Source organism: Pelodiscus sinensis, chromosome W, assembly GCF_052426305.1.
Source record: "Pelodiscus sinensis isolate ZL-2025 chromosome W, ASM5242630v1, whole genome shotgun sequence".
Classification (NCBI taxonomy): domain Eukaryota; kingdom Metazoa; phylum Chordata; order Testudines; family Trionychidae; genus Pelodiscus; species Pelodiscus sinensis.
The window spans coordinates 12,486,056-12,507,960 of record NC_143084.1 but is presented as its reverse complement, the minus strand read 5'-3'; the positions used below and the strand labels follow the sequence as shown (position 1 = coordinate 12,507,960).

Genomic DNA, 21,905 nt, shown 5'->3' with positions numbered 1-21,905 from the left:
TCCTGTGCCTAGTGCAGAGGTCGTGGACAAGGTCCACAATGTCTGCACTAGCCCAGGCGGGTGCCCGCCTCTTGCGGTCCTGGGCAAGCTCCCGAGAGCCACCAGCCTGGTCCCGGGAAGAGGGGGAGGGCTGGGGGGCATCGGGTGGCTGGCTCGATCCGTGCCAGGTGCAGGGTCTGCTGGCTGGGTGCTGGCAGGCTTGCACCTGGCACGGGCACCGTAGCCAGCCCGTGCCCCTTTAAAGGGTCCGGGGCCGGGAGGGGGGCAGATGAGTTTCCCTGGTGTTGGCCAGAGTGGCCACCAGGGAAACCTGGGAAGGGCTAGCCTCCCACTAGTTCGAATTAAGGGGCTACACAGCCCTTAATTTGAACTAGTAAGTTCGAACTAGGCTTAATCCTCGTAAAATGAGGTTTTCCTGGTTCGAACTAAGCACTCCGCTAGTTCGAATTTAATTCGAACTAACGGAGCGCTAGTGTAGCGCCTATGAATGTTAGTTCGAACTAATGTCCGTTAGTTTGAACTAACTTTGTAGTGTAGACATACCCTTGGAGCGCAGGTGGTATTCTCTTCAGTTCTCCCTGTCGAAGGTAGGGGCCCGGGCAGAGACAGGTGCATCCTGGAGGTGAATGCCTGGCTGCAAAGATGGTGTCACCAGGAGGGCTTTGGTTTCCTCGACCACGGGATGCTATTCTATGAAGGAATGCTGGGCAGAGATTGGGTTCACCTTTTGAGGAGGGGGAAGACCCTATTTGGACACAGACTGGCTAACCTAGTGAGGAGGGCTTTAAACTAGGTTCGACAGGGACAGGTGAGCAAAGCCCACGGGTAAGCGGAGAACATGGAGACCTGGGTCGGAAATGGGAGGGAGCGTGGGCTATAATGGCAGAGAGAAAGGAGGATCAGGGCAAAACTGGGAGACAAGGTCAAATCAGTATCTTAGATGCCTATATACAAATGCGAGAAGTATGGGTAATAAGCAGGAAGAACTGGAAGTGCTAATAAATAAGTACAATTCTGACACTGTTGGCATCACAGAAACTTGGTGGGATAATACACGATTGGAATGTTTGTATGGAAGGGTACAGCTTGCTCAGGAAGGATAGACAGGGGAAAAAGGGAGGAGGTGTTGCCTTATACGTTAAAAATGAACACACTTGGAGTGAGGTGGAGATGGACATAGGAGACGGAAGTGTTGAGAGTCTCTGGGCTAGGCTAAAAGGGGTTAAAAAAACAAGGGTGAGCTGATAGGTAAGGTCCCATGGGAATCAGGACTGAGGGAAAAACAACTGAGGAGAGTTGGCAGTTTTTCAAAGGGACATTATATTAAGGGCCCAAAAGCAAGCTATTCCACTGCGTCGGAAAGATAGAAAATACGACAAAAGACCGCCTTGGCTTAACCACGAGATCTTGCATGATCTAAAAATAAAAAAGGAGTCCTATAAAAAAATGGAAAGTAGGACAAATTACAAAGGATGAATATAGACAAACAACACAGGAATGCAGGGGCAAGATTAGAAAGGCAAAGGCACAAAATGAGCTCAAACTAGCTACAGGAAGAAAGGGAAACAAGACGACTTTTTATAAATACATTAGAAGCAAGAGGAAGACCAAGGAGAGGGTAGGCCCACTGGTCAGTGAGGAGGGAGAAACAGTAACAGGAAACTTGGAAATGGCAGAGATGCTCAATGACTTCTTTGTTTCGGTCTTCACCGAGAAGTCTCAAGGAATGCCTAACATAGTGAATGCTAGTGGGAAGGGGGTAGGTCTAGAAGATAAAATAAAAAAAGAACAAGTTAAAAATCACCTAGAAAAGTTAGATGCCTGCAAGTCACCAGGGCCTGATGAAATGCATCCTAGAATACTCAAGGAGCTGATAGAGGAGGTATCTGAGCCTCTAGCTATTATCTTTGGAAATATCTCTGGAGATATTTAAGAGTAGGTTAGATAAATGTCTATCAGGGATGGTCTAGACAGTACTTGGTCCTGCTATGAGGGCAGGGGACTGGACTCCATGACCTGTTGAGGTCCCTTCCAGTCCTAGTATTCTATGGAAATTTATACCCCATCCCCTTTTTTTTGCTCAAACAAAAATAATCTAGGTAATGCTGCTGCATACTATTAATCTATTCAATGTAACAGAATTTTTTATTAAAGTTTAGACATTTACATGAATAAAAGTAGAAGTTCTGCAGCTATATTAGCCATGATAAAAGTCAAAAGGTGAGGAATTCCTCTGCTTCAAGACAAAATGTGATCACCTATTAATTTATTTCTAGTTCTTCCTCGTGGTGCAGTGTTAAATATTGCATGCTTTATGGAAGTGTTGCACCTTCCTTTGCAGCATCCAGCAGCCGCTGCTATTAGAGACAGTATATAGATCTTGGCAGATTATTTGACTATTAAGCAATGTGTATTTCTATACTTTAAATCCAGAGATTAGACTTCTCTTCACAATACACTGTTTATATTCAGCATACAAGTGAAAGAGCCTCCAGTTTAATAACCAAGGCTCGATAAATCTATTTATCTACTCGCCCATGGCGAGTAGATTTCAGCCAGTTGCCCCATTCACCGGCGGTGCGCGCATGCGCAGTGCGGGGCTGGCAAGTGGATTTCGCTGTGGTTTGTCGAGCCCTGTTAATAACCACAGAGGTGTCAAACAAAAGGACACTGAGAATAGTACATAATAATGAGAATTCAGGAGTTCTGAAAAGAAATAGCATTGCATACCATAGCTCACCTTCATTAACTAGGTACCGTGCATAGATAAGGAGCCAATGGTGGTATTCGTAACTGGACTGTAACGTAAGTGCTGCTGCTATCTGATTCTCCAGGTAAGCCAGTGTTGTTTCTTGTTGTACTAAGTGAGGCATGGAGAATAGTCTTGCAGCTTGCCTTCCTGAACTATAAACCAAATATGGTACAAGGTCAGAGATTAATTAGAATAAAATTCCCACAATGCAAAAAGCCCTTATTCTAGTCTTTCACATATCAAGGGTATTTAGTACTTTTCCAGTTTGGACCTCTACTGTCAAAGGTAGCAGTGCCTATAAAAGTCATCTGCACTCCTGTTAGACAAAGCTCTTAGAACAGGGGTGGGCAATAATTTTAGATGGGGGGGCGGGGGGGAGGAGGAGGAGATGCAGAAATTTTTGAAGTGGCCCTGGGCCACCCCGGAAAGGGCGGAGACTCGGGCAGAAGGGGTGGGGCCAGGACACTTCCGTTCTTCCCCCACCCACAGACCCTGACTGGCCTGGGGATGGGGGTGCGTGAAGTTTTTGCCCCTCCACAAGAGAACCACTAGCTGTTATGAACAGCTGGCGGTTACCTCAAGGTGCCCATGCCCCTGGTGGCGGGAGGAAGACTTTGTGCGCTCCCCCCTGCCCCCAGGTCAATCAGGGTCTGGGGACAGGGGGGCATGCAAAGTCTTCTCCCTTGCCAGGGGCGCGCAACAAACCCTGTTTGTTGACTCTAAGCACTGCTCTCCCCTTGCAGGGTGGAGGCAGGGCTGGAGGATACTCTGTGCGCTTCCCCCCACCCCCAGGCCAACCAGGGCCTGGGGGCGGGTGGAAGCACAAAGCCCCTCTCTCCCTGCCCTGCAAGGGGAGTGCAGTGTTTAAAGTCAACCCCGGTGGTTGACTAAGCGCTGCGCGCCCCTGGCAGGGGAGAAGACTTTGTATGCTCCCCCGTCCCCAGACCTGGATTGACCGGGGGGGCGGGGGAGTGGCAGGGTGTCCATGGGCCAGAACCAGCCCGCGGAGGCCCTTTTGCCCACCCCTGTCTTAGAACCTCTACATTGGCACAAGACCCAGACGACCCACCAGGGCACTAGGCTCAGTGGTCCCCCATTCCCTTCAGCCTTTCCACCTAAGGAGCAATAATCAATAGGAGCCTCCAGAAACCATTCACTCAACTTGAAAACACTGGCTCTGGATTTTACTATATTGCATTGATCACTTCTTCCTTGTCACCTATCCCTCTTCTACCACTGAAACCTCTCAGGTGCCTAGCCCCACTGTCCCTTGCCCACTGGGGTTCTTCACCACAACCTCAATTACCGCTCGCTCTCCTCTCCACCCCTATAACCTCTTCCTTTTGCCCGCTTCAGTCCGGAGTGTGTACCACTCCCCTCCACCACAGCAAAGCTCAGTTTGCACAGTTTCATTTATATTACAAAATCAAACACGTAACCAAATGAACAAAATTTAACTACCACAATAAGTTCCTAGCATCATCCTGATCCCACTTTGCTCTTGTGCAGCTTCCCCTCACCTGTTTTTTCTCTTGAATGTTATAAGCTCTTCAGGGTAGGAGTTGTCTTCTGTATGTTTATATAACCCTTCAGAACACTCCTTAATCCTTACCCAAAAACATGTGAAAGCCAAGAAAGTAAATGAAAGCTAGTTTTATAAATAGTCTTTGTAAAAAGCTGGACAATCTTTTTTTTTTTTAAGTTAACTATAATGTTCTAATACATTTACTTTTTGAAGTAATGAAAACATCTTTACAAACCCTTAACTAATTTTTCATCTGCATTTTTTGACAGAATAGATTCAAACTATTATTTCCATTCTTTCTTTTTTAAATCCAATTTTTCTTCTTTCCGTAAAAAAAAAAAAAAAAAAAAAAGTCAAGTATAGCCTCTCTCATTTGGGCATAAAAATTAGTAAAATAAAATCCAAGTAGGCTATGAAGGAGTATATAAATTAGAAGCCAGGGATGCAAGTGGCAGGTGAAGATGAGCTACTGAACTATCTAGGGAAACCTCCACTGGCTCTTGCTATTCCCTGGTGATATCATCAGTAGTTAAAAATATGCAGCAAGTAACTAATTACCCATCCAATCGTCCCTAAAACATTTGAAGAGTCCAATGAATAAGTCAACTAAGGACAATTGAGTAAGCCAAAATTGAAGCTTGTAGACCAAGTCACTTTTGGGGTGATAGTCCAATAAGTCAGTCATAAAATCAAAATGTAAGAAATCCAATTTAAATAAACAAAGTGATACTCTATAAACATAAATGAGAAACACTGCACCAACAGGTAAAGAAGAATCATAAAAAGTAGAATTATTAAGCATAGTGTGCAGCCACCTTCCTACTACCCAAATAGTCCCTGAGCTAACCAGATACAAGGTTACAAAGGTAAAAAGTTTAAACAAACTCCGTATGAATTTGATTGACAGAGGAGAACTCCAACCCACTGATATTTCTGAAAATAACTAAGTAACTCAAGCATTTAGTCACATTGAAACTAGATAGCACAACAGAAGTTAACCCCAGACAATTCAGTTGACTGTATGTGAAGCAGAAACAGACCACTGGGCTGAACAGTGAACACAAATATAATGTCTAAATACATACTTTGATGTCCATCCCTGTATTATGGCTAAAGGTCCTGAACACAGCATGGCTTCTTGTGATGGTAAACTATTCCTGTAGTCTGCACATTGTGCTAAGGAGTCCTGTTTGTCAGAAACAAGGTTCCTGGGGTTGGGGGGAGGAAAAAACAGAACATAATATAAAACACTGAATAGTGCATCAGGTGGCAGATGACTGTTCTATTCTGATTTACACTCTATTTGCATTTTCACAATAACAAAAATGTTATTAAAGCTTATGTTAAAATTATATAAATACACAGGTTAAAAAAGAGTGCCTGTGCATTTTGGTATAGTGCTTAAATTATCCAAAAGTACAAAGATTAGTTCACAAGTCATACAATACATATAGTACATAATCAGCAATAACCCACATTTAGATTAATAAATGTAATGATACACACTGGTGCAATGTAGAAGGCTAAAGCCTGCTCACCTTATTTACACAAAAGTCCCATTGAAGTAAGTGGGATTAATCACATAGCCTAAAAAGGATTTGACTTAAGCTCTGGAAAGCAGATGACAAAATCCACCAGCACATTTTACAGGTTGCCATACCGAAAAGAAAAATTTACAACCCTGGTAGGAACAAGGCTGTATGGCAGGCATGTCAAACTCAAAGTCTACTGAGGGCCACACAAGCGAAAACTGATGGCTTTCAGGGCCACCAAAGAAACTGTACTTCTATCGGAAATTCATAATAATTTATTATAGATTGTTTTAGGTATATTTTATAATTTTTCAGGTCTTGTTTTACTATAATACAATAATTTGATCTGTAAAATTGTTATTTACCCATATAAAATAATTTTAATTTAAATATAAATTTAAGGTATTTAAGATACCTAACTTGTTTTGTTGAAATAAAAACAAGTATAGACCGTGGTTAATCAACTAGAACAGGCTTCTGTGAAAATTTCAGATACTTTGTAAGTTTGAGATTTTGCATAAACATATAATATTCATGCAACTGCAAAAAATTGACATTTCTTGATATAAAATTAATATACATTTTGTGATTTTATTTGGGAATAAATAAATAAAATATTCCCCTCCTCTTCCCCCAGAGCCAGGCACTCCCATACCCCTGTTCTAATCCAATCCCCCTCCTCTAACCTAATGCCTCCCCCCTCCCCCAGAGCCAGGCACCCCCCAGGCCCCCTTAACCTAATGCCTGGGTCCCGGAGCCGCTGCCACACATTTCTTCCTCAGGTGCTGGGGCAGTGTGAGCACAGCGGCCAGCTGTGAGCAGCTGCTTGATGCATGTGCAGAGCAGCCCGGGCCGTGAGCACGTGATGGAGTGCCCAGCACAGAGTGACCCGGCCGGCCGTGAGCAGTTGCTGCGGTGCCGTGTGCAGAGCAGCCGGTCGTCCGGCTGTGATCTGCACTTGGCCACGTGCTCTGAGCGGCCAGTAGGCCGCACTTTATTCTTTTATAAAAATGTAGTGGTGGGCCGCAAAAAATTTCAATTGGGCTGCATGCGGCTCACCAGGGGCTTGTTTGACATGCCTGCTGTATGGAAAAGACAGTTACCCATTTTCGTAATTGGTGTTCTTCAAGATGTGTTGTTCACATCCATTACAATCAGGTATACACGTGTGTCACAGCTCAATTCCCCAACTTGACACTCTACGTGCAGAGATGGGGGGGCCAGCTAGCAGAATAAACACTGTAAATCTAGTCTCTCTGATTCCCAGAGACAAACGTATTCAATCTCAGTCTCCCTGAGATCCAAAAAAGACAAGACTGGTTTCACGCTGCCACCACCCAAGTGATTATAAGAAAATATAAAATAAAAAAAACAAAAACAAACAAAAAACCCCCACCTTTTCCAGAGAGAAATCACCTGGGAATCTCCCTCTCTAAGGTAAGGCTCTTCCTCCTGCCCCCAAGCTCTGTTTTGCTTTGGGTTGAGAAAACAGAGGGAATCCACAAACAATGGACTCTACCCTTGTAACTAGACACTTAATCCTAAGGACACAACAATCAACCAATACCGGTTAATTAAAATAAAAAAAACACTTATCAAAACAAAACTACAGTTGCAAGCATGGTAAATTGGCTAGGTGGTAAATAGCCACAGTTTGATATATACTCTGGGAAAGCCCTGGGCTGTAATACTTAGTTACAAAAGAGAAAAACAATTAGCCAGCTCAGACATGATTTCCAAACCCCCAAACAAGGAAAACAATAAACCCTGCCGGACTATCTAAACTCTTCCCTACTTACACATTTCAAGAAGCCCGTTCTTGGAGAGAGAGAAACATCTCCCATCTCCCTCAGTACCTGGGAGAAACTGTTCTCATCTCAAACAAAGGAGACAGAGCGAAACCCCCCCCCCTTTCCCAGTTTGAAATTCCTACCTGCATTTTTATTGGCTGACTGCCTGACTCCGCCCTCCCCGTAGGTGTATCTTCAGTTGCTTAACACTTTCCTCACTCTTCAGGTAAGTCAGACTTTCCTTAGCAGCTCCAATTTATGACAGTGTGCATGAACGTCAGAAACTTTTTCCCCTAGCAGCTTCCCTAGGGTCGGCTGTGGAGACCCCTAGAACGGCGCTGCTATATCGGTACTTACATACATCACTGCCGACCCTACCCCTTCCCTCGGTTCCTTCTTGCCGGCTACTCCGACAGTGTAGAAGGAGGGTGGGTATTGGAATGGACGTCAACAGCACAGCTCGAAGAACACCAGTTATGAGAACATGTAACTGCCTTTTCTTCTTCAAGTGCTTCTTCACACTGATTCCAATCAAGTGACTCCTAAGCTGCTACATCATGGAGGTGGGGTCGGAGTTAGGAATCACTGACTGGAGCACTGCCCTACCGACAGCTGAATCCTCCCTAGAGAACCTATCAATGGCGTAGTGTGCGGTGAAGACGTATTGAGGAGCACATGGCCACCCTGCATCTCTCTAGGAGGGGGACCTGCGCCACGAATGCAGTGGTAGAGGCGGGTGCCCTAGTTGAGTGTCCCATCTGCACCAAACTATCCAAGAGGATATACACTGTGCAGAGACAGGCTCCCTTTTCATCCACTCCACTATTGCTACGAACAACTGGGTTAATTTCCTAAATGGTCCCGTGCAGTACATGTCTTGCGCCCAACGTGCGTAACACTCTTTGTCTAGCATTTGAGTGTTATTTCAGGTAAAACACTGGGAGGAAGAGGTCTTGACTAAGGTGGAATTGGGAGAGCGCCTTTGGTAAGGCCAGGTGCGGCCTAAGTTGAAACTTGTCCTTATAGAACACCGTGTACAGGGATTCCGAGGAAAGAGCTTGTAATTCAGACACCCTCCTCGCCGACACGATAGCCGCTAAGAAAGCCAACTTAGTGGACAGGTGAAGCAATGAACACTCAGCCATTGTTTCAAAGGGGGGGTCCCATAAGTTTATTGAGCACCAAATTAATGTCCCATGTGGATACAAATGGAAAATATGGATACAACCTATGCAGCCCCTTCCTAAAATGGGTGAACGAACAGGGAACGTTGGGAGCACCTGGGGTGGAAAGCAGACACAGCCGCTAAGTGGACCTTAACAGAGGCAGGTGCCAGGCCTTCTGTTCGTAAGTGTAACAGGTAGTCCAGTACCAGCAAAATGGGTGCCCGCCTGGGGGAAAAACATCCCGGTCTGTGCCCCAGGAGAAAAACCTCCTCCACTTGGCTAAGTATGCTACCCTGGTGGAGTGCTTCCTGCTTCCCAAGAGAACCTCCTGTACCTGAGTTGAGCATTGAAGTTCTAACAGACTGAGCCATCTAGCTTCCACACCATAAGGTGGAGTGAGTGTAGGTGCGGGTGTCTCAAACACCCAGGCCTCAGTGTTGCGTAAGGTGGTCTAGGTACAAGGGAAGGGCTATCGGGGCCTCCACTGACAGGGTGAGACAGGTGGAGAACCAATGCTGACATGGCCACGCTGGCGCCAGTAGGATTAGGCATGCTTTGTTCCTGCGTGCCTTGAGCAGGAACCAGTGTAGCGGGGGACGTGTATAATAGCTGCCCCCTTCCCCCAATGAAATGCAAACGCGTTCGCCATGGAGCCAGGACTGCAATTCTGGAATGAGCAGAAATCTTTACACTTCTTGTTCTCCTGTGTGGCAAATAGGTCTAGACAGGGAGACCCCACCCCCCCACCTGCGGAAAACTGAGCGTAATAGGTCTGTTCTGACGGACCACTCGTGGACCATGAAAGTCCTGCTGAGGGCATCTGCAAGCGTGTTCTGATGTGAAGAGCCAAGTCTGCAGGGGACCACGCACCCTCAGTCCTTAGGTTCCCCAAGTGGGCTCCCAACCCAAGGTCCAAGGCATCTGTTACAAGTGTCAGTGGGGCAAATGCCACTCCTTCGCCCATACTGAGTGGGTACAACCACCATCTCAGGGTGGATATCACGCCTTGAGGGATGGACACTACCATGCCCAAGCTGCCCCTCATTGACCTGTAGACCGAGGTGAGCCACCCACCCCTCAAGGGGTCTGAGGTGCAGCCGGGCATATCTGATCACGTGGCAGCACGACACCATATGACCCAAAAGACTGAGGCACAGCCTCACTGTTGTGGTGGGGCACTGGGTGAGGGAGAATACCATATCCCTCATCACCTGAGATCGGACTTCTGGAAGGGTGGCTCGTCCCCAAATCAAGTCTAGAGTCACCCCAATGAACTCTACTCTTTGCACCGGACCTAGCACCGATTTCTCCTTGTTGAGGAGGATGCCCAGAGTCCTGAACAGCTCTAGGGTTAGTTTTACGTGCGTAAGGAGCTATTCCTGGGAGTTCCCTTTCAGTAGCCAGTTGTCCAGGTAGGGAAAACACCTGAACGCCCCTCTTCTGCAGGAAAGCCACCACCACCAACATGCACTTGGTAAACACTTGGGGGCAGTGGACAGGCCAAAGGGGAGTACTGCAAACAGATAATGTTCATTCAACACCGTGACTCTGAGGTAGCGCCTGTGGGTCTGGAGGATTGATATGTGAAAATCTGCATCCTTCATGGCGAGGGCAGCATACCAGTTGCCTGGATCCAGGCATGGGACGATGGTGGCTAAGGAGACCATACGGAACTTCATTTTCTGCATGTAGCAGTTGAGGTTTCTCAGGTCTAGAATGGGTCTCAGACCCCCTTTCGCCATTGGGATTAGGAAATAATGGGAATAGAACCCCCTTACCCTTGGGGGAACCTTTTGGATCGCCCCCAACGTGAGGAGCAACTGGACCGCCTGTCATAGGAGATGCTTGTGAAAGGGGTCCCTGAAGAGGGACGGGGGGGGGGGGGGGAGAGAAGAAGAGGAGAATTGTAGGGAGCATACCACTCAACCATGCAGAGGACCCAACGGTTCCAAGTAATGCTGGCCCACGCACGGTAGAAGTGGGAGAGCCTGGCTGAGAATAAAGGAAGGATCCATGGGAACTAGTGCCCAGTCATCGGGTAAACCTTCAGAAGCCCTTCTTGGGCCCTGGAGGAGTTATTCCCCTGGTTAGGTTGCTGATTTGGGGGGTCTCCTCCTATTGTTTCTGTTGCTCCTACGTGGCTGCTCCTGACTCTGTCTAGGCGCGAACCTCTGCGGAGGGGGCTGGGGCCTAAAAGGGCACCTCTGGGTAGCAGGGGTACGCATGCCCAAGGATTTCATAGTTGCCCGTGAATCCTTGAGCGAATGGAGCTTAGAGCCCATCTGCTGCAAAAACAAGCTCCTGCCCTCAAGCAGGAGGTCCTACAAAGTTTGTTGGGAACTCTGCAGGTAGGCCTGAAGCTTGTAACCACACTGACCTACACATGGCCACCCCTGTCAAAAGCATTCTTGCTGCTGAGTCCACAGAGTCCAGGGCTACCTGCAGGGAGGTTCTGGTTATGGTACATCCCTCATCCGTTAAGGCTCCAAACTCCTGCCGTGCATCTGGGGGAAGGAGCTCTTTGTGTTTAGAGCGCGCCTCCCAAGATTTAAATGCGTACCAACTGAAGATCGCCTGTTGGTTTGTGACCCTCAACTGCAGGCCCCCTGCCAAACAGACCTTTCTGCCAAAGAGGTTGAGCTTTTTTGCTTCCTTGGCTTCAGGTGCCAGCGCTTGCTGGCCTTGCCGCTCCCTCTCATTGATGGCTGACACCACAAGAGAGATGGGGTGGGGGTGTGAGAAAAGGAACTCGTACCCTTTGGAAGGGACGAAGTACCTCTCCACCCCTTTTGCCGTGGGCGGTAAGGAGGCGGGGGTCTGCCACAGGGTGTTGTAATTAGATTGAGTGGTCTTTATGATTGGCAAGGCCACCCCCGATGGACCCTCCTGTGATAAGATGTACACCATTGGGCCCTCCAGTTCTTGTATCCCCTTCATAGGGAGGTTCATGTTCTGGGCCACCTGGCGCAAAAGCTCTTGGTATGCCCTGTGGTCCTCCGGAGGAGGGCCTGCCATGGAGGTTGCTGCCACTGCTTCATCCGGGGAGGACGATGAAGCAGCCTGGGGTAGCAGTGGGTCCACTGAAGGCTCTGGGTGATGTTGGCCCCACGCCTCTCCCCCGTCTGTGCCAGTATCCCTTGACCTGAGGCCTGGTCCGTGGCCTCTCTTCTCAGGCTATCCCCACCGGGGGGGTCGTGACACTGTGGCAGAGGGTGCCCTCGACTGCCTGTCGGTCGCTGGGAGACTGAGATAGATAGCTGGTAGAAACTGCTGATCTGGAGGATCTGGGCATGCCCTGGGACTGGTAACATGGCCAGGGTGTCCAAGAAGGCCAGTATGTGTGTGTGTGTGTGTGTGGGGGGGGGGGGGGGGGGGGCAGCCACTGCGTCTGCCACAGTGCCAGAGGGTCACGGCCCCTTCAGTCACTGCAGGTTCCGTGGGAATGCGCCAACACCACGTCGGACTCAGACTCCAACAGCGAGGACCATGGCACGCCGGTACCATGTGGCTGGAAGCCTTTGGTGACCTGGAACAGTGCTGGGAGGGAGCTGTGCCGTCTGCCTCTGGACCTCAACGTGGTCCAGGACCAGGAGCGGGACCTCAACGCTGAGGGGCAGGGCATACTCGGTGCCAGCCATGACAAGTCTCCGCGCCTGTCGTGTGCCCGGTGCCGGGGATTCTGGCAAATTCTTCGGTGCTGGATGTGATGCGCTGGGCCGGAGGTGGTGAACCTTCCAATGATGAGGAGACTGACCTGCCTTGCTGCCACTCCAGGGATTGAGGGTGCTGCAGCATTGCTAGCTTACTCTTCGACTGGTGTGGCCTCAACAGTGATGGAGGCTTGTCCCACTCCATAGACGCCTCAGTCGCTGATATTTCTATGAGGTCTCGCGTGGCCTCATAGGTATCTGGCGTCGATGGGGAGTTCAGCACGTGCACCCGACTCCAATGTCCTGGTGACAGGCCTCATGCTGGATTTGACGGTGCTGCTTCTGGGGCCAGAGTCGATGGCAAGTTCTGGGCCTCGCGTACGGGGGGACTGCCTGCACCGTGCCAGGTCTTGCCCAAGTCATGTCTTATGGGGCAATCTGCCTCTGCCCTCTTTACAATCACGCGGTGTTGGCAAGGTTGATCAGTGCCTCGGGGACACAGGCGTTGGTGCTGGTGGGCTTCGGTGCTGAGAGTCTTTAGCGACACCTGTCTTTGGTGCAGTCTCGTGTACAGAGGCTGAAACACTGCGCACCGAGCTTGCACCTGGTGCCATCTTCTCCATCTGAGGAGGTCTCAGTGCTGCTTCCATGAGGAGTTGTTGGAGCCGGTATTCCTGATCTTTCCTTGCACAGGGCTTAAAACCCCTGCAGATTTTACACTTCTTGGTGCGATGTTCTTCTCCTAAGCACCGAAGACATGCATCACGTGGATCGCTGTTGGGCAGAAGTGGTTTGCACACAGTGCACGACTTAAACCCCGGGGCATTAGGCATACCCTGGAGCCCTGATGGCTAACTCTTTGTGGACAGCTGCCCACTCCTACTAGGAATTCTTTCAAGAAAACACAGCTAAGAGAAACGATATGATCAACTGTCGAGTGCTAGGGACTAGGAGCTTACCTAGGGAAGACAGCTAGAAAGTTCCAACACCGCCATGGATGGTGTAGGGATTCCGACTCCCCCTACAGCGTCGCCTGTCGTCGATTTTGGGGAATTGGCTCCGACGGCGGCGGCGCTATTCTATTCGGGTCGCTGTCCTCCGACAGTGCCCACACAGCTTGGGCTTTACCCCTTCCGGGGTAAGTTCGGGGCGTCCGAGTGCAGATGGAATAGTCTGGTGCCCTCTTGTTCTGTGCCCTTATTGTCGCCCCGTGACGTACCTTTCTCGCCGATCCCCGGCTACACATGTCCGAAACACCCCCTAGTCACTCTCTCAGGCGTTTCCTTCTTAGCTACTCCGGGAGAGGGAGAGGGGTAGAGAGGGGGGCCCGGGCCCACCCTCACTCCCGGGCCCCAGCCCAGGGCCCTAAAGGACATGGACCGGTTTTGGTCTGGGTCCAGCTGACATGGACGTCCGGCCGAAACCTGCCAATCTGCGGGGTTCTTATATGACCCCGCCCTGGGCTGCTACTTCTCCGTTCTGGCTCCCCTCCCCTGCTGCTGGCTTACCCAGCCCTCTGCGGGCCAGCCGCTCGTCGCTCCGGATGGCCTTCTGGACCCCGTTGCTCCACGGGTGTCTGCAATGTCCTGCCTTCCATGGCCGCGTGTTCGTGCCCTCGCCCATCCTCTGGGGTCGAAGGCTCCGATCTCTGGCGTTTGTCTTCCCGCCGCATCCCCCTCCCCTACACAGCTCAGGGGCGGCATTTAAAACTCCCACCACGCCCGGCGCCGGAGGGGGACGTTGTGACGGACCGGGCCGTGTCTGGGCACAACTGAGGGCGTCCGCTCAGGGCGAATTGCTCAAATCCGGGGCTACTTACAGCCCCCAGACTGGTGACCTCTCCAAATAGGCCACAAACCAGTCCCACAGAGTGCTTCAGCTGCCTGCCTGAAGCCTCCCGAGCAAAACCCCTCCGACACCCCAGCAATATCCGTGCCCCAGACCTCATACACAGGTGGGGGGGTCCTAGCACCCAATCCCACCTACCCCGAACAAGTTCTGTCCGGTTCCAGGAAACCAGCCACAGATCTCTGGCCAATTTATCCTTTGGACCTTACCCACAAATCACGCTGGGCCAATCCTTTAGCATCTAACAACTAAAGGTTTATTATTACAAGAAAGAAAAGCATGAGAGTAAGGTTATTAAAGTACAGTACGTTACATGCACCGAATCTCCCAGTTCTCAATGCAGGCTCTAGCAGAGATGTTGCAGCTGCTGGTTTAAAAGTTCTTATTGCACATCCTAAGATCAGGATGGGTCCACAGGTCTTTCGGGCCCTTCAATCCCTGCAATGCTGCCTCTGGGATGAAGTGCTGAGCTGAAGACAAAATGGCATCGACCACATGGCCTCTTTATACTCCTTCCTGGCCTCTTCTGGTCTCAGCCGGTCACCTGGTCAGAGGCCAATCTCTGTGTTTCCTGCTGGCTGCTCTCAGGTGACAGCCCCCATTCTTTGGGTGTGTCCTTGGCCCATCAAGTGCCATTGTCCTACAGGGCCTGGCTAATCAGCCTGTCCATAGCAATGCTTAATCACATGCAGAGAAATATTCTGCTTCCACACAGATTACAGATTCCTACCTACACACAGACATTATACACTCACATAAATAGCGTACATAAGATCAGAAAACAACAAGCTCCCATTCAATACCCCACATGGCTCCCTTTTATACCAATTTCTGGGGCCAACACCCCCACCTAGGGGTGCAGCAGCAATCTGGCTGCTTCCCTCCAATTCGGTAATGTGACAGACGTCATGCTGACGTCACCGGCTAGCTCCGCCCCTCCTGCAGCGTCCGTGCCGGGGCCGCCACGCCTGAGGCTGCCAGCTGGTCCGCGGCGCGCGTACACCCGGCACAATGCCGGTGCACGGCTCCCCGCCGCCCGAATAGGGCACTTGCTGCGGGGGCTTTAGTGCGTGGTTGCGGGGCCCCCTCACAGATGGTAAGAAGGAACCGAGGGAGGGGCATGGTCAGCAGAGCTATAAATGCACTGATATAGTGGCGCCACTCTAGGGATCTCCACAGTTGACCCTATGGGAAAAAGTTTCTGACGCTCACGCACACAACACACATACACCTTGTAGTAGGTCAGGAGTTACTGTCGTGGTCTCCTGCTCTGTTGATAACCAGAAGGCTGAGTGCGTATGTACTCAGTGATGTCTGCCGTGTTGACTTGCGCAATTAGTCAACACAGCAGACTCTGAGAGAGCCCCCCAAAGACCACAAATCAGATAAGGAGTGAAGGTGCCAGGCCAGGTTTATTAGGCAAAGTACAGTAATAGCGGTCAGTAGACTCTACCAAACCGCTACGCATATGTACCCATAACAATGGACTCAGCTCAATCAGTGGGAGGTCCCACTGTCCCCTCGGCTAGACAAAGACTGCCCCCTCCAGGACACCACTTTATACACAGATACAAACAAGTTACATATCACTCTTGACGTGTCGGTTACCACCCTCTGATGCAACTTAGATACCACCCACCACCATGCACCTCATGGTTCGATTAGAACATCTCTACCCATTATGCTGTCAGTTTAGACCCTTTCCTGAACCTGGGTCGGTAGCTGTGCGGAGTGTGGGTACCAAGGTCTTTCTTAACAAGCTGGTGGTACCATCCTTTTGGAATGTGCTTTCAACTTATGACCAGTACCAATGACTGTTTTACAGTTGGTACCTAGCACCAATTACTGGTGTACACCTGGGCCTATTACCAATTCGTGTTTTGCACTCTCAGCCCTGTTCGTGCCAAGTTCTGTGAGCAGGGGCCTGCCTCTTGCTCACAGCTTAGCTTTGCTTTATGTTAGCCATGTGTAGCGGCTTCCCCCTCGCCACAGCGCCACCTGCCGTCGAGTTGGGGAATTAGCACTGCTGGCAGGTGGCCAGATCCCTTTCAGGACACTGCCCTCCGGCAATGTCCACAACAGCCTGAGCTTTTCCCCCTTCCGGGGGGGTTTGTGATAGGCCGGTGGGCCTTCAGGGGGCGGCTCCTCTGCCTCCAGCACATTGGGAGACGTGCCTGCCTCCTTGCGTTACCGCGCCTTAAAACAGTCCAGGCGGGCGAGTCTCTTCCCGGCCTTCCTTCAGGTCGGGCCCAGAGGTAATCGTTCACGTGCCTGGCCTTGCTTCAGGTCCAGGCCGCAGAGAAATAAGCCCACCACTTGTCAGTCTATTTTCATACAGTTCTGGGCAGGGAAACCGTTCTAGTCCTGTCCCTTTAAGAGTTTCCGCCCGATGCATGGACGGTCCCAAACGCACCGTAGGTAAGTCCGGGCTCTTGAGCAGGGCAGGCAATCAATACTGTCTATTAGGTTTGGCCCTCGAGCAGGGCGGTCAACAAATACAGCAAGCAAAACCCAGGCTCTAACTCCGGGCGGGGTGGCCAATGGCAGCCAGGCCCTGACGCAAGGCATGGCTGCAACCAAACACCAGTTTGTAGAAGTTCCTCATTCAGGAGCAGGCCCGGGAGGTCACCAGCAGCAGCGGTGAGGGGGAGACTACCACCCGGTTAGGGGGTGGCGGGGGGGGCACGCAGGCCCACCCACCTCACTGCGCCCCGGCCCAGGGGCCCTGAATGCAGCAGTGCAACTGCGACTGGCTCAGCAGGGCCCCGGTCTGTAACCGGTCTGGCCGTGGGCTGCTCTCGCTGTGGGCTGCTCTCAGCCCGGGCTACCCCAGGGCCACTTCTTGTCTCCCCCTTCCCAGGTACCTGTAGCTCCAGCAGGTCCATCAGGGAGTCGAGGCGCCGTCATCCCCGCAGCGTCCGGCGGGCCCAATCCAGGGGTCAAGGGGTTGGAGCTTTGCAGTGTCCCGCACGCTCATCCGGCCTGGCGTTCCAGTACCCATCGGGGGTCCAGCCGGTCCACCAGGTCGGGCCCATCCTCTGGGTCCATGGGTGGTTCTGCTGGCGCACTTGGCCAGGCCTCAGTAGCCCGGGCAGGGAAGCCTTGACCAACCTCCAGGAAGGCAGCTGAAGGCAACCTAGCCCGGGTCTTAGCCTCCCCAAGCAGAAGCTCCGGACAAGCCTCCGGCTCCTTCAGAGGCTGGGCCCTGACTGAGCTCCCCGGCAGCCTTCTTATAGTCCTAGCCCCGCCCTTTGGCTTCCAGTCAGGTGAGGGGGCGGGGCTAGGCTGGGCCCAAAATGGCTCCCAGAAGGGTTCCTCCGGCTCAGTGGGGGCCATTCCACCCCCCTACACTTGTGAGAAGGAGGAGAGGCAGCGGGGTGCAGGGGCTGCCCTCTTCCTTCTCCCCCCACCCCGCTGGTTCCTGCTCCTGCACCAGCCGGAGCCCTCCCCACCCAGCTGCCTCCCTGCCTGCCCGCCCGTCTGCTGAGGCGTGCTCCCCGGACGTCGCTGCACCCCACCACCACCGCTACCACCACCACCACCACTGCTACCACCACCTGCTGCTGTTGCTGCCTGGGGGGAGAGGGGGGGCCTGCCAGCTGCCCTCCCTCTCCCCTCCACCATCACTCCAGAGGAGGAGGACCACCCCACCAGCACCTACCACCCGGAGGCCTTCCACCGCCGCCTGCCTGCTGCTGCTGCACCCCGCTGAGGGGGAGAAGAGGAGATCATCACCATCAAGAACTGTGGAGGGGGTTCGTTTACAGACTGAGTTTTTTCAATCTGCTCCGGGGTGGTGGTGAATTGAACTGCTAAAAGGGGGGCTGGAGGAGAGGCTCAGAGCCCTCCCCCCAGTCCAGTTGCCCCCCCACCCCACCCGCTGCCACCACCCCCAAGGCCCCCTCCACCACCCCTTACCATCTGGACTGTCTCTTCTCCCCCTGGCGGGGTTTGCTGCCCTGCCTGCCACCTGGAACTCTGCTGCAGCGGTGGGCGAGGTTGAGCCCCACACAGCGCTCGTGGGTGTGCTCCCTCCCCCCTCTTCTGGACTTGGCCCCCCTCCCTCAGCTACATCTGGCTGGGGGGCCACCCTTACCCCCGGTCACCCACCCTACCCCAGCAGCTTGGTTTTTCCCCCCACTGCCTGCCCCTCCCTGTTAGCTTAGTTTGGTTCCTTCCCTCCCTTCCCAAATCCACTTACCCACCACACCTGCTCCCAAAGTCATCTGCCACGCCCCTGCCCCAGCCAGCCCAAGAGTGTGTGTCCCGCCCCGCCCAGCTGTTGTTTGCCTCCATTTTATCCCTCCCCCCCCCCAGCCACCCCCCAGCCCTTGAGCACCACCCGACTTGCCTCGCCCCCTCCCTGCCCTGAGCGCTTGTGCCCCCCCTTTTTAGTTAGCCCCCTTGTTCACTGCACCTCCCCAACGGCCCCACAACCCCCTCCCCCGTATCCCAGTGCAGCCGGAGGAGCCGGCCCCCGCCCTGTACCCGTTACCTTGCCCCCTGTCTGCCCTGCCGGCACCCTCCTCCTCCGCTCCAGCCTTGCGGGGAGGAGTGGTTGCTGGCCCCTCGGTTCCCCTGCTCTATCCGCCCCTTTTGGTTCTCTCCCTCCCAGCAACCAGTCGGCGGGAGGGAGTAGTTGCCCCCCCTTTTTCCCCTTCTCCCCTTCCCTCCCAATTATACGCCCCCCCCACCCTTCCCTTCCCTTGCGTGCCCCCGCCCCGTATTAGCGCCCTCCTCCTCTGCTACAGTCTCAGCAGGGAGGTGAGGCTGCTAACTCCCCCCCCCCATATCTTCAGTTGCCCTCCCCAAAACCAGCACCCTCCCTCTCTCCCACCCCCTCCATTTCAATCACCCTCCTCCCTCGCCTGCTGTCTGGTGGGGAGGAGCGGTGAACCCTTGCTCCCCTTCCTGTTATCTGTGCCTCCTTCCTACCCCCCCCTTCCATGATGGAGGCAGTCACTACCACGGCCCCCTCGCTACCACCAGGCCCGACAACCGCTGCGGCTGACCTCCCGACCCCAGGCCCGAGCTCCGCCGCCGCCACGGCCGCCGCTCCCTCAGACACGGGAGCAACCATCACCTCGGCCGGAAAAAAGGGCGGGGGGAAGAAAAAGGGCAAAAGCCCGGCCCCGAAGGCCAAATCCACCACGGCCAAAGCCGCCCCGCCCTCCGCAGCCCCTCCTTCCCCTGCTGTCCCCTCCACCAGCTCTGGGGGTGACACAATCAAGACCCCCAGAGCGTACGCCCAGGTGGCCGCTGCCGCCCCCCCACGTGCCCCGTCATCAGCCCCGACTGCCGCCTCCAGCTCCATCCCTGGCGGCCGCGGCCCCTTTCCCACCATGACCAGGAGGCACGGCGTCCGCTGCCTCCTGGTCGCCGCCTCGCCCCACATGGAAACCTACGTGCGGGCGATGGCGAGGGTGGTGGGGGCCTCGGCCGTGGTGGCGGCCTCCAAGATGTACGGCAAGGCAGTGTTCTTCCTTGCCTCGGAGGCCGCCGCCCAGGAGGCGGTGGAGAGGGGCCTGGCGGTGGGAGGCGTGCATGTGCCCCTCGAACCTCTGGAGGACCTGGGCGTACGGGTGGTGCTCACCTCCGTCCCGCCCTTCCTCCCTAATGCCGCCCTGTTACCTTCCCTCTCCACCCTGGGGAAGCCCATCTCGACCATCAGCCCTCTCCCGCTGGGCTGTAAGGACCCCGCCCTCCGCCACGTCCTATCCTTCCGCCGGCAGGTACAGCTGCAGCTGCCGCCGGCGGCGCGTGGCGGGGAGGCGCTCGAGGGGTCCTTCATGGTGCCCTACCAGGGGGCCCATTATCGGATTCATTACTCCTCGGGGGAGACCCGGTGCTTCCTCTGCCGGGCGATGGGGCACATCCGGAGGGACTGTCCCTTGGCCCGGTCGGAGGAGGCGTCCGGGCCCCCCGGGGCCCGTAAAGGCGCCGGCCCCACCACCGCCGGCCCCCCTGGTAGTCCGGGATCCGCGGCCGCCCCTCCTCCAACCGACGGCCCTGCTCGGGAGCCAGAGGCGTCCCCCCTGGCGTGCCCGAGCGGGCAGGCGGGCCCCACCTCTATTCGGTCAGTCACCGCGGGGCCCGAGGAGGAGAGGGTGGCGCGGTCGCCGCAGGGCGAGGGAGAGGGCCCTCCCCGGGTGGAGGTATCCCCTTCCTTCCCACCCTTGCCACAACGCCGTCCCCGAACCCCAAAAGTGCCCCCCGGCCTTGCCCTCGCTGACCGGTCCTCCACTTCCACCTCGGAGGGCTGGATGCTCGTCGGGGGCAAGCGCAAAGCCCGCCGGTTGCGGACTCAATCTCCCCCCTCCGATGAGGAGGGCGGGAAGGCCCCCCTCCGAAAGATCCCGAGGGGGGCCGGCGCTGCCCAGAGCGCCCCCGACGAGCATCAGCGGGAGGCGCCGGCCGAGGAAGCCGCGGCAGCGAGGGGGGACGATGAAGTCCCCCCTGAGGAGCCTATCCACGAGGAGGCCTCTGATGGAACCCCCCCGGCCCCGGTTCCAACTGAGCCCCCCTCCGTCCCCGCTGAGGTAATTGTTGCCTCGGCGGCCGGAGGGGAAGGCTCCGGGGCCGAGGGGATGGAGCTTAGCTCCATCTTCGAGGAGATCGAGGCCCTGGGTCTGACCCCACTCACCCAGGGGGAGGACGACCCTCCGCCAGCGGGCCTCGGTCTGGGCGGCGACTCTATGGCGCCGCCCCCTCCTCTCCCCGATCCCGTGTCCCAGGTGGCTGACCCCGTCCTCACGCTCGGGGCGCCCCTGATATTACCCACTGGCCCGGCCGACTCGAGCGCCGGAACGGATGCCACCGAGCCCTCTGGGGCGACGGCTGGCGCCGAGCGGCCGGGTCCCGGGGTTGGGGGTGCCCCCTCTCCAGCTACCGAGGCGGGGCAGTCATCCCCCTTTCCCGTTGGGGGCCCAGCAGAAAATGCCATCCAGGCCGACGCCGAGGCATTAACACCTGCCTCTCCACTTGAGCCCGGCGTCGGCGCGGGCCCCCTTCCTGTTCCCGACCCCCAACTTCCCATTCGGGAGGCGCCGCAGCCCGGTGGGATTGCCACAGGGGACCCTTTCCAAGACCCCGTCCAGGATCCCGATTCCCTCCCACGTCCCGATCCTCCCCCTACTCCCGCTTCCGCCCTTTACGAACCCATCTCCAGCCCCGAGTCCTCCCCTGCTCCCGATCCCTTCCCTACCCCTACCTCTGCCCCATTCCCTGCCCCCGACCCACTGTCCGGCCCTGAACCTACCCCTCCCCCCGGCTCTGCTGTGGAGGTAACCCCTCCCTTGCCGTCCCCCCCTTCTTTTCCCATCCTGGTCCCCGTTATGTTGCCCGATCCGTCCCTACTGCCCCCCCAAACGTCCGCCAGTGCCACCCCCGCGAGGGCCGTCTCGTTCCCGCTAGCTGCGGGCGGCCCTTCGGGGGTCGTTTTTGTATCCCCGGTCCCCAACCCGTTGGGGGCTGCCTTGTTCCCTCCGCCGCCTCCTTCCCTGCCGGGGTCGGGGGCGGGCAGCGCGGCGCCAGCAGCAACGGCGCCGCGTCGGGGATCGGATCCCTGTTTGCCCGTCTCCGTGGCCCGTGAGCTTCATCCGGGGGCCCGGACGGAGGAGAATCCTGGTTCCCCCTCGGTGCT

The 21,905-nt window shown here is 54.4% G+C and overlaps 1 protein-coding gene across 3 annotated transcripts in view; it reads right to left on the bottom strand.

The window, feature by feature from the left end:
- The window catches only part of LOC149520873 (protein HIRA-like), a 136,481-nt gene that overhangs the window by 8,874 nt on the left and 105,702 nt on the right, over positions 1-21,905 (bottom strand). For 2 of the 3 annotated variants that reach the window (XM_089775056.1, XM_089775057.1), the window contains 2 exons: positions 5,363-5,485; positions 2,741-2,904 (listed from right to left, as the gene is read on the bottom strand). In XM_089775056.1, the coding sequence (XP_089631182.1) occupies positions 2,741-2,904; positions 5,363-5,485 (287 nt within the window). Of the gene's footprint in view, positions 1-2,740; positions 2,905-3,456; positions 4,360-5,362; positions 5,486-21,905 lie in introns of those variants that run through there. The other variant, XM_089775058.1, reaches the window with a different exon arrangement.